At 41.0% G+C, this 16,147-nt stretch overlaps 1 protein-coding gene across 7 annotated transcripts in view; it reads left to right on the plus strand.

Moving 5' to 3' along the window:
• THSD7B (thrombospondin type 1 domain containing 7B) overlaps nucleotides 1-16,147 on the plus strand; it is a 299,255-nt gene that overhangs the window by 159,740 nt on the left and 123,368 nt on the right. For all 7 annotated transcript variants that reach the window (XM_048309745.1, XM_048309748.1, XM_048309749.1 and 4 more), the window contains exons 9-13: nucleotides 3,256-3,447; nucleotides 6,897-7,131; nucleotides 8,846-8,961; nucleotides 14,504-14,636; nucleotides 15,651-15,754. In XM_048309745.1, the coding sequence (XP_048165702.1) occupies nucleotides 3,256-3,447; nucleotides 6,897-7,131; nucleotides 8,846-8,961; nucleotides 14,504-14,636; nucleotides 15,651-15,754 (780 nt within the window). The remainder of the gene's footprint in view (nucleotides 1-3,255; nucleotides 3,448-6,896; nucleotides 7,132-8,845; nucleotides 8,962-14,503; nucleotides 14,637-15,650; nucleotides 15,755-16,147) is intronic.

Consider the following 16,147-nt stretch of genomic DNA (forward strand, 5'->3'; position numbering starts at 1 on the left):
TTTCCTCATCCACCAAGTGGGCTGTCTTGTCATAGAAGGAGATCAGGTTGGTTAAACAGGACCTGCTTTTCCTAAATGCATGGTGGCTGGGAATGATCCCCTGGTCCATGCCGTATGATGGCATTCAAGATGACCTACTCCATGACCTTTCCTGATACTGAGGTCAAGCTGCAGGCCTGAAGTTCCCTGGATCCTCCTTGCAGCCCTTCTTGTGACTGGGTGTCATATTTGTCAGCCTCCAGTCACCAATCACCTCTGGGGCTTTCCTGGATAGCCAGGACATCTGGTAAAAGATGGAGTGGCTTGGGGAGCTCTTCTGCCAGCTCCCTCAGTACATTTGGGTGCATCTCCCGTTTGGCACCACAGAACGTGCTTGTGCATGTAAAGATTATGGAAAGATCTAGAAAGATTATTCAGCAGATGTGAGGTAAGAATTACACCTTCAAGGCACTGAGTGGACAGTCTGGAAGCTCTTGAGAGTTTAATATTCCCTTTAAATCTGCGACAATGCATAAAGCACACTTCAGCTATATCCTGTTCTAGTATTTTTCATGGAAAATGAAAGATTATTACCTCCCTTTATAGTATACAGTAGTTTTCTGAGAATTCTCTGCCAGGCAGCTGGTACAGAAGAAATTCCCCTTCTGCAGTAATAGAAGGCAGTAATTAAACTTGAACACGGAGAATGGAGCTATAAAGTAAATCAAAGTGAGTGTTGAATTGTACCTTCATGCACCCGGTGGTAAACTCTTTCTAACAAAGCACAAAGCTTCCTTTCTTTGCCCAGGAACTGTGAATTACAGCCTCTGTTTGCAGTGGTGCTGTTGCTGTCACCTGCTGTAAATCCAGTGTGAAAAGAAATCATGGAAGGAAGAAGTTGAAAGTGTATTTTCCTCCTTTGCCTCCCTTCCCCACAGGGCGGTTACCCTGCAATATGTGGCACGTGAGCCTATGGGTAGAGGAAGCCACCCCAAAGGGGCACTCATCTTCTGAGAGGAGTGGCTTGGCTTTTTAAAGTCGGATTAAATCAGTGGAAAGGCTCTCTTGACTTTCAACAAGTAATTCTTCTCTGATGCTTAGATCTGTAGCACAGTCTGATTGGTGGAAAAAATTGGACTCAATTCAGAATTCGGTGAACATCATGACACTTTCTGGCCCTAAAGCCCTGATGTAGCAGATAATCTGTGGTGTAGATGGAGGGGTGGGGGTTGCACTTTCATGGCCAGTGTCCCATCTCATCCCATCTGGTTCTGAAGCCTGTCCCTGGCTGTCCACGTGTTTCCCTGTTGGTGATGGGAGAGGAGGACAGGTGTTGCACCCTGCTTCAGCAAAGCATGTAATCTCTTGCTGGTGCTGTACTATTGATTCCTAAATCAGCCTGCCCAGGCCTCCCCTCCATTACCTGCTGCCGCACAGACAAGATGTCAAAATGTTGGCAGGGATTTTGATGCTTAAGTGACTGGGGAAGACAACTGGAATAAGTCTTACAGGTTTATTTGCTGTTGTCACATTGGTTTTTTTTCTGAAGGTAGTTCTCAGCATTAGGTGAGCATTCAAAGCAGCAGTGGTGATACAGGTTTTCCTGGGATGCCAATTGCAGCACTGATGGATGGGGGCTGTGTCTAGGGGGGTGTTGCAAAAACTGGGCACATTGAGCCTTTCCAGGTGAGCACGAAGGAAAGGGAGTATAAAACTAAAGTATTTTTAACCATATCTTGCAGTCTGATTGCCTGCTGGATCCGCTGTTCCTTCTCATAATATGCTTGAAAAGTTTTATCTGTGCCTCGAGGGCGATGAGCCTGTCTTCATTTAGGGATGCAACTGCAGATAATAGTGCCGTGCTGTTGACAGCTTTATGTGCTCTCAGCCTTCCTCTCTTATTTACTCACTCAGAGATGTGAGCTCTTGTAAAAGCAGCACAGTTTTCTGCCCTCCCAGTTATAATTGCTTCCTGGGCTGCTTTGTTACGGAGCCTGTTCCTGGAGCGTGAGGTGAAAGAGGCACTTTCTGCCATTATAAATTTTAGGCTTTTTTCTTAAGAATAATTAAGCCTGGATAGTCATTATGTTTTTTCCCTAGGTTCATAATCAAAGAAACCTTGAAGGAGAGGTTTGTAACTATTATGAGGGCAAAAGAGGAGGTAGGACTTGGTGTGACCCTTTTGTTTATAAACAGTTGAGGTTTCAGTAATCTCAGATATGTAGCTGAAATTTCATGAGTATCCAGAAATACTAAGTAATAGAACAGTGTAATGAAGTCAGTCATGACTGAAGTCAGTCATGACTGTTCATCACTTAAAATACATTTTTAAGACATTAGGTGTAATTCAGTACTAAAAGAGTTACATTTTATGGATTTTTATTAATTATTATGTCCTTGCAAATTCTATATAATAGCTAAAATTTCCAGACTTTTCCCTTATTATTAAAAAAAAAAAGTTTATTTTATTTTCCTTTCTAAAAACAACAGTTCCCTGATTTGTATTGCTCATGACATCCCTCATGTGCCTTCTTTTGCTGCTCATTCTGGCAGTGGTTTTGGTTGGTGGGTTTTTCCTCACCAGTCCCCCCTGTCCTACCTTGTTATTGGAAGGGCTTTTGAAAATATGCCTCTCCTCAGGAGATAGGCTTTGGTCCAGGTCCCTTGGTTCATCTGCTGCAGAAAGTATTTCTCCCTTGGGTGGGGGTGGCCCAACAGATTGGTAATTTTGGATCTCCTAGCTTTTGGGTGAGAAGCAAGAGTCAGAAACAGGAGTGGCTCATTCTGGTGAGGCTGAAGTGGAAGGACCAAAACATCTGCCAGATACTTCCCTGGCCTGCAGAAAAAAGAAATCTGACTTCTTTGGGGACCCATGCAATTTGTACTGTGGGAAATAGGTTCTGTAGGTAGAGACTGCTAGAAAATACGGGGCAACAGTCATTAGTTCTGTTGATATATTTGATATATTACAGCTTTCTGTTGATGAAATTATCTCATTCCTTTTTCTTACCTGCTTCAGAGAGTGGACTAGAGCCAAGATGTCACACACCGAGCTTGAAACACATTTCTTTCTTCTTTGCTTTCCTGAATAAATTTTTAAGTTAGTTGTTCAAGTATTACACTTTCCAGCCTGCAGCCTCGCCACATGCTGTTCTGTAGCATATTCCTCCATGGGCAGGTGGATGTTTGACATGAAGTCAGTCTGTTTGATGCAGGCTGTGGGTATTGAACCAAGCTGTGCCTCCCTCCATGTCTGTCTTGTTTCATTTGCTCCAGGTGAAGAAGTTCCACATCACCTCTGCTCAGAGCTTCCCCGGCCCGAGGTGGTGGCTTGTGAAGTCCCTTGTGCGAGGGACTGTGTCGTCAGTGAGTGGTCCCCGTGGTCCCCGTGCTCCCACTCCTGCTCCAGCAAAAACACCGAGGGCAGTCAAAGTAGGAGCAGGTCCATCCTGGCCCTTCCAGCTGAGGGTGAGTGCTGAACATTCCTGGATTAATCACTGTTTGTTCCTTTAATGCACGGATTCGCATTCCTGAGCCTAACTGGTTTTAGATCAGAGCTAATCCCAGTTCCACAGGAATCAGGGATAATAGTGAATGCTTGTCTCTGCCTAGACACTAGGAGATCTTGATGGGCTGGAATTCATGTGTCCCTTGGAGAAATTCTGTCATGTGTCACTTGGAGAAATTCTCACAGTTCAAAACTATTTACTTCAGCCTCTGTTGAGGGCCTGTCTGGATGTAAAATTTGGTTCTGAAGAGCTTCATCCTCTACCAGTAAAATTGCTGCATGACAGACTCACCATGCAAGTGTCTTTATATGGGAACATATTAGTCAAGATTTAAAACCAGTGAGCTGTGAAAAATGAGGAAATGGAAAAGGACCTACTTTTTTTTTTTTTTTTTGAAATATAGACCTGGAATGTGTTGACCTGCTTGTTTTTCTATTTTAGTCAGTAAATACCTCTTGATTAATATATGTCATTTCTTCTGGATCTTCTTGGACACATCATGTATCTGGTTTTTTTACATATTAACATCAGTGATACAGCTATTTAAACAAACCGTTTTGTACTAGAAGTGTAATCTTTAATACAGTTACACATATGTTAATTAATTTATGTGTTAGTTTATCACACAGGATTTGAAAGGTCTTGGATCAAGTGCATAAAAATTCATAAAGTGTGAAGAGGTCCAATAGACTAAAGCCTTGTTGACACAAAATACCTGCTAGTGCCAAAACTAGGTGCAGTTAATGCAGCAGCAAAACACTTTCAGATGCAAATCTAGTTCAGGACAAGCTCTTTTAAGTGCTATTTTGTAAATTATCGTTAAAGCCACCCACTGTTTCTGGGCTAATGTAAGGACTTGATCTTGCAAACCATTACTCATGTGAAAGGTCTGTATTCACATAAACATCCTCATAAGCACTTGTGAAGAAAATTGGGGCCCTTCAGGATGGAAATAATTGTTGATTGAATGATAATAACTACTACTAAAAAAGTCTATGAGCTAGAGAATAATTAAAACGAAAATACAGTTGGTTTCATATTTTCTATGGAAGTAATGAAATCCAAATAACAGATAAAACATGGAATTATGAGAGTGAAATTGTGAAGGAGTGAATTCTGGAAGTAAAGAAGCACTGTCATCTCAACCTGAAAGGCACTAACCTTAAAGTGATATACTCTGAGCTGAATACTTGGAGTTTCTGAGGAAGGAATAATTAACTATTAACATCAAACTCCCTGACTTTTTCTGTGCATCTTTAGCAATGGTGTAACAGTTTGCTGTGCAGAGTCACACATCTGTGTACAGACAGTGATTGAAATTCAGGAGAGTGGAAGTGGAGTTAATGCCATTATCAACATTCAGGCAATGTTAAATTACCTGCTTTCTCTACCTTTTTCATATCCAGCTCACAGCTGAGCACCTGACTTCTACAGAGCTCTGGTGCCTCTGCAAGGGCCATTTCGTGTGGCCGCTGTCAATGAAGGAAGTGTCAGCTGAGGCTCTGCTGTTGAAGGACATATGGAAATTTTGGGTCATTTTCTCCAAGCTCTTCACCTGCTCCCAGAATATGACAACCAGGAAGCTGTTGATGAAACTTGGGGGACCTGATTTAAATCAGGTTTTAAAAGATAATTCTTTATGCAGCAAACTTCTGAAGCTTGGTGCAAGGGGAGATTGCAGAGCAGGCATTCTCAGCAGGTGTAAAATGAATTACAGGAACTGCTGAACATCATAAAATAAATCTGTAAATGGCTACTGGAACGGCCAGGCAGAGGCATGTTGTCCTTCTTTCTTTGTACAAAAGTTGTCAATGAACTGCAGAAAGTGGGCAGGCCCTTGTGTTCCTTATAAACAGCATCTCCTGCTTGCAGTGTTGCAGGCAAGTTTGGATGAGCCATTTCTTACTATGTTAAGTTAAAACTGCCTCATTACTACTCTCTTGTGTTTAGGAAAGCTTCCTGAACATACTGTAACTAACATAATATTGAGAAAAAGCCACCCTGATTTTTCCCTGGGAAGTTCAAAATTCGAGTTGGATATTTTCTTTAGATTTTGTTTTTTTCATTCCAAATGGATCAGGCATTTTGCCATTTGCTTGTTACAATTATCTATTTTTAAGATGTGTCTCAAACACACAAGAAAAATAACTGGTTTGCATTTTTCCTGCCAAGTCAAATTCTTCAGGTAGTAAGTTACCTGGGGCATTTTCTACTCCATCATCGTACTAAACATTTCTGAGACTGAGCACTGTGTGGAACAGTCCATTTTCTTGAAAGGATGAATGGTAATGTGACATGATTATCCAGTGGGTTAGGTAATTTCTCTCTCTTTTTCTTTTCTCACTGCTATTCATTGTGGCCATTTGGGGCCTTCCCTTATTTCAGGAGGGTCAGTGCTGCAAGGCAATGGGCATCCCTTCGACATCCCTTCATCTCTGGTTGATTTTGGTAGGGTGTAAAGGTGCCCTGCACCTCGTGGTGTCTGGCCCCAACACTTCAGCTCTTTCAAAACCTGCAGCACTTTGGCTGTGTCCCAAGTTGTCCGAGTTCTCCCTCCTGGAGGACAATAGTTTTGATTTTAGTAATTTTTGCTTCTTTCTTCCTAAAATGACAATGCTTACTGTTAAATTTCACTGCATTTACTCCGTAGCTTTTGAGCTATGATGATCTGCTTTTATGGATAAATTCAAGCTGCTGGCTGTAGTGTTACAGCTTCTGGGGAGACTCTTCCAACTCCTGTACTTTGGGGCTTTGTCACCAGTTGCTGACAAAGTGCAGCAGTTTAGCAAAATCTTTGGACATGAGTTTGAAGGATGATGCTTCAGAGAAGTGAAGGCTTCGTACTCAAAACGTGTCTTTCAAGTTTCCCCCTTCCTTGATTTGCAGATGTGGGTGTCATTTGATACATGCTGCTGTCATTACAGTTCAGCATCCTCTCCTGCTCAAATCTTTAAGGCAACGCGTGGAGTCCAAATATGAGAGAGAGATGCTTGCTAATCTCCTTGGGAGATTAGCAAGGAGAATGAACATAAAAATAATGCTTAATTTGTCTTTAAACCTGATTGCATGTTTGCTGAGTGATACTGGCATTTAAACGGAATTAACTTGGCTGTGTGTAGGAGTTATCAATAAAGTAACTCAGAAATATACTTTGCCTATTTCTGTTTCCATTATGCATTGGAATACAATTTTATGCAAGGCTAGTTTAATGAGGAAACAATATTTTAGAAGGTTGTTATTGCAGCCATAAAGGTCAACAGCTTTATTTAAGCTTTATTTATTTATTTTTTTTAGGGGGGAAAAAAGAGAAGGTATTGTGCAAACCTGACTTTTAAAAAAAGGCTTCGATGTATTCCTTTTGTCACATGCCATGAGGTAAGGATATGGTGTTCTCTTGACCCTTTCCAGGTGGAAAAGCCTGTCCCCCTGAGCGAGCCCTGCAGGAGCAGCGTGCCTGCAATGAGCACCCGTGCGTGCATTTCTTCTGGGAAGCATCTCCCTGGAGCTCCTGCTCCGAGGATGTGCTGGGGACTGCGCTCAACGCCACCGTCAGCTGGAGCAGGGAAGCCACCTGTGGGGTGGGCATACAGACAAGGAAAGTCTTCTGCATGAAGAGCAGCTCTGGCCAGGTCACTCCCAAAAGGTATTTAAAAAAAGCTTGTTAGTGTTTATTTATAAAATATGTTATGTAGAAAGGCATTTTCTGCAAGTGTATGGACTCTGCAGGATTGAAATAATTTTTTATCAGGACTAATTTTCCAGTACTACTCCATCACTACTATGTTGTAACAGGTAAAGAAACCAACTATCCAGCTCATTTTAACTTTCCACGTAAATCCAGACAAAAGGCACACTTTCAGTGGTGGAGATTTTTTGCTGTAGCTCCTCTGCTACTCTAATTTACAGTTTTCTGCAAATATTTTCCCTGAAGGACAGGCATGAGGAAAATATGAAATACATTTGAATATAATGTTCAGCAACGCATTATTAGCAGGGCTCTAATAAAATAGAAAAAGTAAATAGATTTTGCATTGTATTTACACTCCAATAAGGCAGTACCATATGTGTGATCTGTATTGTTCAGCTGGTTTATATAACTTCCATAATGTGATAGCAACACAACAAAATTATGTATTCTGCAGTAGAAATATCCCAAATTTTGCTTTGCTTTACTAAATGAGGAAAATAAGTAGCACAGATGTGTTCCTTAATATCGAAAAATCAAGATGTTGCTAATTATTTTTGCACCATTAATGAGTCTAGAGACTTAGAACTGAGTTTCCTTTCTTATAGCAGCTCTCAAAACAATCCTGTTTGTATAAGCAGACTGCGCTAATTTTAGTAAAGTTAATTAAAATTCTTGAGGTTAATGGGGTTAATTAAATAAAAGGAAAGAAATCTAGTATTCATGTATGTCTCAAATGCATTGATATGCTTGAACTTTACCTAATTAAACATACTGTTTATAGAGCTGTATAATGCCTAAGATAGTTGTTTGCCCTCTCCGCTTTTGAGGTGGTGTAAGAGGAAATGGAACTGAAGGGGGTAAGTAAACACTTAAGGAGCTGAATCGTGGTTTTAAGATTTGTTTTTTTCTTGTAGGAATTAGTGGCATATTCCTCCTTCAAATGGGATCATTTTGGGTTGCATGCATTACTAAGTATTGTTGAGTGATCTTTTTAATAGAAATTAATAAGGAGTGAGAAGGAGTAATTCCCTTCTTGTTCACCCACTTGATATGCAAGATCTGCGCCTGATCCCATAAAATTGTCCCTTTTCTGTTCTTTGAGTCCTTATACATTAAGTGTGTCTTAAACTTTTATTAGTATATGTATGACACGTTTTCTGTGTAGGAGTTAAAAATGAATGAAGAAAATCACAGTGCTCTTCTTACTGTATTCATTTGAAACTATTTTTGTATTCCTTGGGGGTTGAAAGTTGAGGAATATGTCATCAGCCCTTACAGACAGATGGTTTGAAGGCTGTTGCATATAGTGCTATAACAGGACTACTTTATAAACGTAACTACTCTGTTTCTTTGGTAATAAATATATCTGTTTTACTCCCATGAGCTTTGTGGTTTTGATGTCACAGACAGAGTTACATTTAGCCTGTAGTCATCAAGCTGAGCTCCCCATTTAAAAAAAAAAATTCTTCTTCTTTTTTTATTCCTTGAAATGTACTAAATTCAGCTGGGTTGCATGAGTGTGAAGGAGAAGAAAAATAAGGCTTGCTCTGGCCAGAAGCGGTGTCTTTGGTATCGCAGTATGCTCACAGCCCTGTGAAAGTCTTAGGAATAGAATCTTTCTCCATGGTTTTAACTTCCTCTTTTGTTTTACCCGTGTTTGGATCCGTAGGTGTCCCGAGTCCATCCGGCCAGAGGCAGTGCGGCCGTGTCTCCTCCCCTGCAGGAAGGACTGTGTTGTTACCCTGTTCAGTGAGTGGACGCCCTGTCCCACAGCCTGTCAGCCTGGTAAGCCTTTAAGAAGTCAAAATTTTGGTGAAAAATTAGGGAATTGGCCTAGAAACATATGGCAGATGAAGTTTACACCAGTCTAATAATTTTTAGGGCATTCATCTGCATGAGTTTTGGACGTGAGCACTCTGGGCCTTGACTTTTGAGCTGATGTTCTTGGGCAGGCGGGATCCTTGTGAACAGCTTGGGAGATGTAAATTCTCTCTGCTGGGAAAAGTTCCTTCTGGTTTCTGCCTTCAGAGTCAGAATTCCAAGGCCCCTATGCTGTATGGCTGCACATGGAATTGCTTACATATGAAATGTAATTCTCTTGACCAACCTGGCTGTACATAACAGGGTTGTGCAAGTACCTCTCGTGCTTTGTGTTTTCTCAAGGGCCAAACATCTCTTTAATCTTGTTGGTTAACTTTGAGGCACTGAGTGTACAACGAAGTTTCTTTATAATCATCTATTGTTGGGTTTTCTGACAAATTTGTGTGTTTCATTAATTATTCAGATGAAAGTCTGCTCAGTTATCAGAATATTTCATTTTTGTTGGAAGTTTCCTTGCCCTTCAAAGATTCTCAGTGAATGCTTTATCATAGTCCTTGTTAGATTTTACAGGAAAATTAGTTGCTTTCTAAAACAGTGAATCCTGTTTTAATTAGCAATTTATTTTTAGACTTTAAATGAGCTGCCTATGAAGGAGTAGAATAAATTACCTGGTAAATTACTTTGTTTATTAAATAATAGTCTACAATTAAAATGAGAAGAAATTAATTATTTAACCTCCTTGGCAGTGTTATCATTTTAATATAATTCTAAATTAAAACTTCTTAGATGAGGGAGTTTGTTTTTTCCTAAATCTGTTATTGATATGGCCGCATTGCAAGGTTCTTTTTTTTTTAATTTGCATTGCACAATTAAAACCTCAGCACGGTAATGAAATTTCAAAGCCACTATACATACATGAGTTGTTAGGAGTGTTGTTTTTTTTTCATAGAAAAGTTGTATTTAATGAAAGCAATATACAGATGGTGAATTACTAATCAGATCAAGCAGGAACAGGTATTGCTTGGCAGATTTAAAATTAATTGTGTACCAGCAGAAGATCAGAACTTAGACAAACATGGAATCACTAAATCAGCTTTACACAAAACTTTACCAGTTGAGCTGTCTGTAGTTTATCTGAGGAAATACATCTGAGTTTACCATCTGACAATAAAAAAGCTGACATTTTCCCTACATTTAAATGTCATCAGACAACTGTCTGTCTTCTGGCAGAAGATTATCTCCTGCCTCAGAAGTGCAGACAGCACTGAACCTCAGGGCAGTAACAGATGGACGGACAACATAATTCACAAAGGAAGTGCCCCCGAATCCAAGCACCTGTTGGGGAGGCAGGAACTGGGAGGTTGTTGCAAGTTATTGATTCTCTGCCATTTCAGATACTTAAAGGTGGCAACTGTCTACTGCAGTCTCTATAATGTATGTTTTACCTGGTCTTTGAGGATGGATTGAATAAGGAATCAAAAAATCAGTAGGGTGGTTTCAGAATATGAAATGGTCTGAATGAGCAGCAGGTAGATTTTCCTCTGCTTTTCTGAGGGTGAAGGTGGCCTGGAGAGGTAACTGCTTTCAGCATGGGTGAGGTGCTCCCTGGTCTGTCAGCATAGATGTAAAACAGGGAGTTTAAAAAAAGCAAGCAACTAACAATAAATTTTTCATCTCCCTTCTGAAAATAGATGGTACCTGTAAGTACCTCGTCTCTTCTGGGCATTGGTGGTACAGGAGGAAGGTTAGAAATTTCACAGTCACTTAATTCTCTAAACAAGTTTACATGAAATGTTAGATAGTAGCTGTCCTATTTTCTCCCCATGCCTTAAATCAGATTTGAAATGAGATGGGGTAAAAGTGCATAAAATGTATGGTGTGCCACAACAAGAAATTCCAATGGCCTCTACCTTGTGTCAGTCCATGATCTGCCACTTCCAATCCTCATAAACACCCAGCTAGAGCTGGTCAAAGTGAAAGACTTAAGAGCTCTTACGTCTACAATGATGTTTGACACAGCACTGATTTTGGTGACTAAAATCTCTGAAAATCTCAGAAAAATTGTCCTTGTTTTTTGTGTGAGCAGAGTCTTGTGTTGACCAGACTCTGCCTTTCCATCTGGTCAGGAGCAGAGCGTGAAACTCAATGTTTTCTGTGGAAGCTGGACCAGATACAGCACATGTTCCAGGAGTGAAAGGGATTTTGTCCCTCGCCTGAGAATGGTGGTGCAGCTCTCTGAGCCCTGGGCAGGGAAGCCCTGGGGGTGAAAGACAGAGGAAGGAAGGATACAAGATGCAGGGAGGAATAAGAGTGGGTTGGTAGGAGTTCTATGGCTCTGTAAGGAAGGAGAGTGGAGTCTGGTGGCACAGGGATGGGGAGTGGAAGCAGAGGTAAGGCACCCCTGAAATTCTCAACAGCATTACCTGAGTTGCAAAGTCAAGGACACAAGTTAAGATGGTTCTCAGATCTTCAGGCCTGATTTTTTTTTGGGAGGGCAGACCATGCTTGAAATCAGTTTGGCTTTAAAAGGATGGTCCTCCACAGTTCTAGTACTCTGGAAAAATCAGGCTATAGCAATTTAAACTGAAAATATAAAAATTATGCTTATTAACATTTGTAAGGAATGCTATAGAAAAGCCAGTGAGGAAATTCAATTTTGAAAATGGGGTTTGAGTAAGGTGCAATAAATGTTGAGGAAAATTTAGTTTCTTGAGGTGGAGAAAATTACTGTGGGAAGCTCATTTAGATTTGGTCCTGATTAATAGGAAGGAAATGGGTACGATTCTAATGGTGGTAGATAATTTGAATGAAAATCATCACAAAATGATAGAGTTCACGATTCTTGGAAGTGAAGGATAGCAATATCAACAAGACATATAAAAAAGAAAAAGGCTTCAAAAAACTGCAGGAATTGGTATCTACACCTCTTGGGAACACGTTCTATGCAGACAGGAGTGCAGAAGACCTGGAAGCTCCAAAACAGCCTGTCCAAAAGCCTGAAGCCCTACTGGACTGTAATTTCTGTTCTGAAACTGTGCTAATAGCAAGCCAGTAGCACTGGGGAGCAAGGCATGTGTAGGTCTGTGATTTGCAAGCTCAAGGTTCAAACCATGATGAGAGAACACCACACACATCTAGAGAAGCCCTTTCTTGTCTTACTACCAGAGTTGTTCAGGATCTTGTTTTCTTTTGCATTGTCATATTGTTTTACAAAGATTAGAAACAAGAAATCAAGAATGCAAACTAAGCTAGAGGATATTAGGTAGTGGAAATTGCATAAATGGATTAAAAGTAAAGGGAAACTGAATGAAATGTACTTTTTGAGAAATGAGAGAAGCACAATATTGGCAATGTGCAGTTACTGCCACTGTTTCCTGTCTGCAGCCAGGAGAAGAATGGACTAAGGAGTGTTTCCATTGGGTAGCTATTCCCACGTCAGTGAGGTTGTGTGAATAAGAAGGAAGTAGTAAAGTAATTCCAGAGCATCGCGTGACTGTCTTATGGGTGAGAAATTAAGTGTTAAAGAACTAGAACTCAATAATACCAAGGCAAACCAAACCAAAACTCTCCCTTCACCTCCACTCCCCCAAAAAGAAAGGTCAAGAAAATTGTAGATTACTCATCCTAACTTCATTATGTAGAAAGCCACAAGAACAAGTTATTACTCAAGATATAAACATTTCAAAAATCAGATTGTAGTAAACTGGCCAGTAAGGAGTTATTGAGAACAAATTGTCCCCAATAAATTTAATCTCCTCTTATTTTGACAGTGTAGCTGTTCTAATTAAGGGAAGTGGTAGATTTTTGACACAATAAACTTTTATCAGGAAGCTGAGGAACAGTGGCTTAAATTAAATCACTCTTAAATGGGTACTCAGATGCTTTAAAAATCTCACAGTGGGTATCACAGTGAAAACAGTCTGTGTGTGTCTCCTTTACTGCCCGTTATAGTGTATTGATACACGTTGATAAGATCCTGTGAGCCTTCCCTCCTGAATAAAAGTCAGCAGTTAGAAATGCTAAAACTCATACTGGGCTTGTCAAATTCCTGGGCACATTGTATGTGTATGTAAGACCCCTGAGGGGTCACTGTGCTGTGCCCTGGGGAGGCTGCAGGTCCGTGGGCACAGTGTTGTGAGAAAGTGAGCAATGAGAGGGAATTGAATTGGACCTACAAAGGACTGGGATTGCTTAGAGAAGGAAAACTTGGAGTGGATGCAAGGCCTTGCAATTTTGTAAAGGTTATACATTAGGTGACAGGGATAAACTCTTTTCTTCATGTAGTGGACAGAAGATAAAACAGTTTAATTTACAGGAGTGATGGTGTGGGCTAGATTTTAAGAAAAGGCTCTTTGTGGGGCTTTACAGGCACCAAATCAGACATGTGAAAGGAGACTGTAGGAAGCTGTAGAGCTGCCTTAGGTAGTGGCTGTGAAAGAAGTGCTTTTCCTGCCCCAGGGCAGCAGCCATGGTGAGCAGCCTCCTGCCAGGTCCAGTGTCCTTTTGCAGTGGTCTCACGGTGGTGGCACATCTGCCAGTGAAGGCTTGTATGACTTGGTATTTCTAAAGCCAACATTTTTCTTGGCTCTGTGCTTGTACTTTGTGTTCATGGTGTGACTTTTTTGTTTTCCTTGTACTCCATTGTAATTTTGCTGCTGCAGCTTTGCCCATATTCTGAGCTGGAAGAATAGTACTCGTAGTGGCTTTGTTGGCACATTGCTTTTCCTCTTTCAGACAAACTTGATTAAGTCCACTATTTAAAGATGTTTACGTGGTCTGTAATCCTTTAAGGAGTTCTCCTGAGATCCCTTTTTACTTTTCTAGCACCTGTTTTTGAAGTGTGAGTCAGTATCCAGAGAAATACAAATGCTATATGCAGTGGTTAAACCAGCTCTCAGTTTGCACTTACCGCTTACACAGCCAAGGATTGTGTTTGCTTTAGCTGTAGAGATAAATAGATAAATCTTGTTCTTGTCTTTCCTGCTGCATTCTGTGCCATGGATTTTGTGAACTGTGTTTCCAGATGGATTGACCTTGCATCAACACAGGTTAAGTAAAGAGTTAGCCTCTGTTGGTTGCAATGGTTTTCCTATCAGGAAGTTATCATCTCTAATTTCTAGAGCCATAAAGATGGGTTACTGGTAGCAGCCTGAGACCACCTGAATGTGTTCTCAGAATCAAAACTTTCTATTATGACAGTTTATTTCTTTGGTTTTAGTCTTTTCCCTGGTTAAGATGTTTATTTTCTTGTTTACTTATTTTTTTACTTGATTTGGTCTTCTGTTAAATAGACATTTTTTGATGCATCTGTTAGGCTGTTGATCTATCAACCTTCCAGCAGCTGTCCTGCTGAACTACTGGTAATTTCAGAGGAAGAAATGTTACAGAGTGTTCACAGTTTCAAAATATAAATGAAACACAGAGCATGTTTCTAACCAAGCCAGCTAAATCACTAACTTGGGGTGCCAACTGTGCCTGAAAGACAACTTCTTTCTTTGCTTTTCAGGCAATGCCACTGCAGTTAAGCAGTCCCGGTACAGGATTATCCTTCAGGATTCTGCCAGTGGGGGACAGGCGTGTCCGGACACCTTGTATGAGGAAAGAGAATGTGAAGATGTTCCCACCTGTCCAGTGTATAGGTAAAAACTGTTAGCTTGGAATAAGTCTCTAGTGGGTGTCCACTTCTCCAGAAGGACTCTTGTCCCACACAATTTTCACCAGAAAATAACATAATGTTGGAAAATGCAGAGTTTGGAACAGATAATGTACCTTGCAAAATGTGTAAGAGTAGAGTTCAGACGGAGATATCAGTAGATTTGGCATCATCAGAACAACCACCAACAGACAGAGCTCCTAGAAATGGTAACCTCAGGGTCTGATATGTGTAAGGAAGCTGTTACTGGGAGCTCCCCCCTCATTGTATCTAAAATCAATGTAAGCTATTTTGGGACCACAAGCCCTAGAGTGCCTTAATCATAATTGCATTCTTATTGCAGAAACTCTTGTCTTTTCCCCTGGTACTCTCCCTCCAGTGAATAGTACACACTTACAAAGTTCTGATTAGACAAATAATACAATAGAGCAGCTACTCACTGCTCTTCATTAAGATTCTGTGGGCCATCTGTTGTGCAATATTAGTAAATAGAAAAGCGTTATATCTTTGCATGTGAATCTCCAGCCTGTACATCCCACAGGAGGTGGTCCTGGAACAGAGTGTGGAGCTGAAGGCGGTGCCAGGCAGGGGACACAACGCTCTGCTCTGCCTGGTGCCGTGGAAAGCCGCTTCCCGGTGTTGCTGGCTGGCACATCTGTGAGCATGGAAAGCAGGCTGGGGACATCATCAGTTGTATGAGAACAGGAGGAGAGCCTGGTGACAAAGCCCACTGGAGCTATTTCCTATGTATCTTACGTCACTTTGAACCATGTCCTGCAAAAATGAGAAAAGGGAATGTTGTAGGAGGAGGATGTAGCTCCCTAGAAGCTGAACCTGGCGTCTGAATTTCAGTTCCCAGTGCTTATTTCAGGAGTAATTACAGCTTTGTGACTCCAAAGTCCCCACAGCATATTACGATTCGTAGCTAGAGTTTGTGCCTGGGTTTGTGTTCCCTGTCTTCCAGTTCTAACCACTTGAGTGTTTGCTGTTCCTGCTGCAGGTGGAAGAGCCACCGCTGGAGCCCCTGCGTGCTGGTGCCAGAGCCGGTGAGACAGGGCCTGCCAGGGCAGAGCGAGGCGTGTGGGAACGGGCTGCAGTCCAGGGGTAAGATTCCTCCATCCAGCCCCGCAGCGTTTGAGGTCTTGGATGTAGCATTTAAGTAAGGTCTTTGCTCTGTTGCAGTAGATAATTTGGAAACTAACTGAAGTACTTTATGACATAAAGTGTTTTGGGAACTGCATCCGTTATACAGTTCTGCTGTGCTGGGATTTAAAGTACCACTAACGCAATATTGTGGAGTATAGGGGGATATCTGTGCTTGATGTTCAAATATCTTAACCTGCTCTTCTGCCCAAAGCTGAAGCGTGTGAGCTTTAAATGAATTATCTATAGGCCTTTATGAAGTAATCCATTCTTTGTGCTAAAAATGGAAAGGATAATTTCCTCATGATTTTGAATTTTACTAATGATTTGCCTGAGGCCTGATTTTCATTAAGA

This window comes from Corvus hawaiiensis, chromosome 7 (genome assembly GCF_020740725.1).
Source record: "Corvus hawaiiensis isolate bCorHaw1 chromosome 7, bCorHaw1.pri.cur, whole genome shotgun sequence".
Classification (NCBI taxonomy): Eukaryota; Metazoa; Chordata; class Aves; order Passeriformes; family Corvidae; genus Corvus; species Corvus hawaiiensis.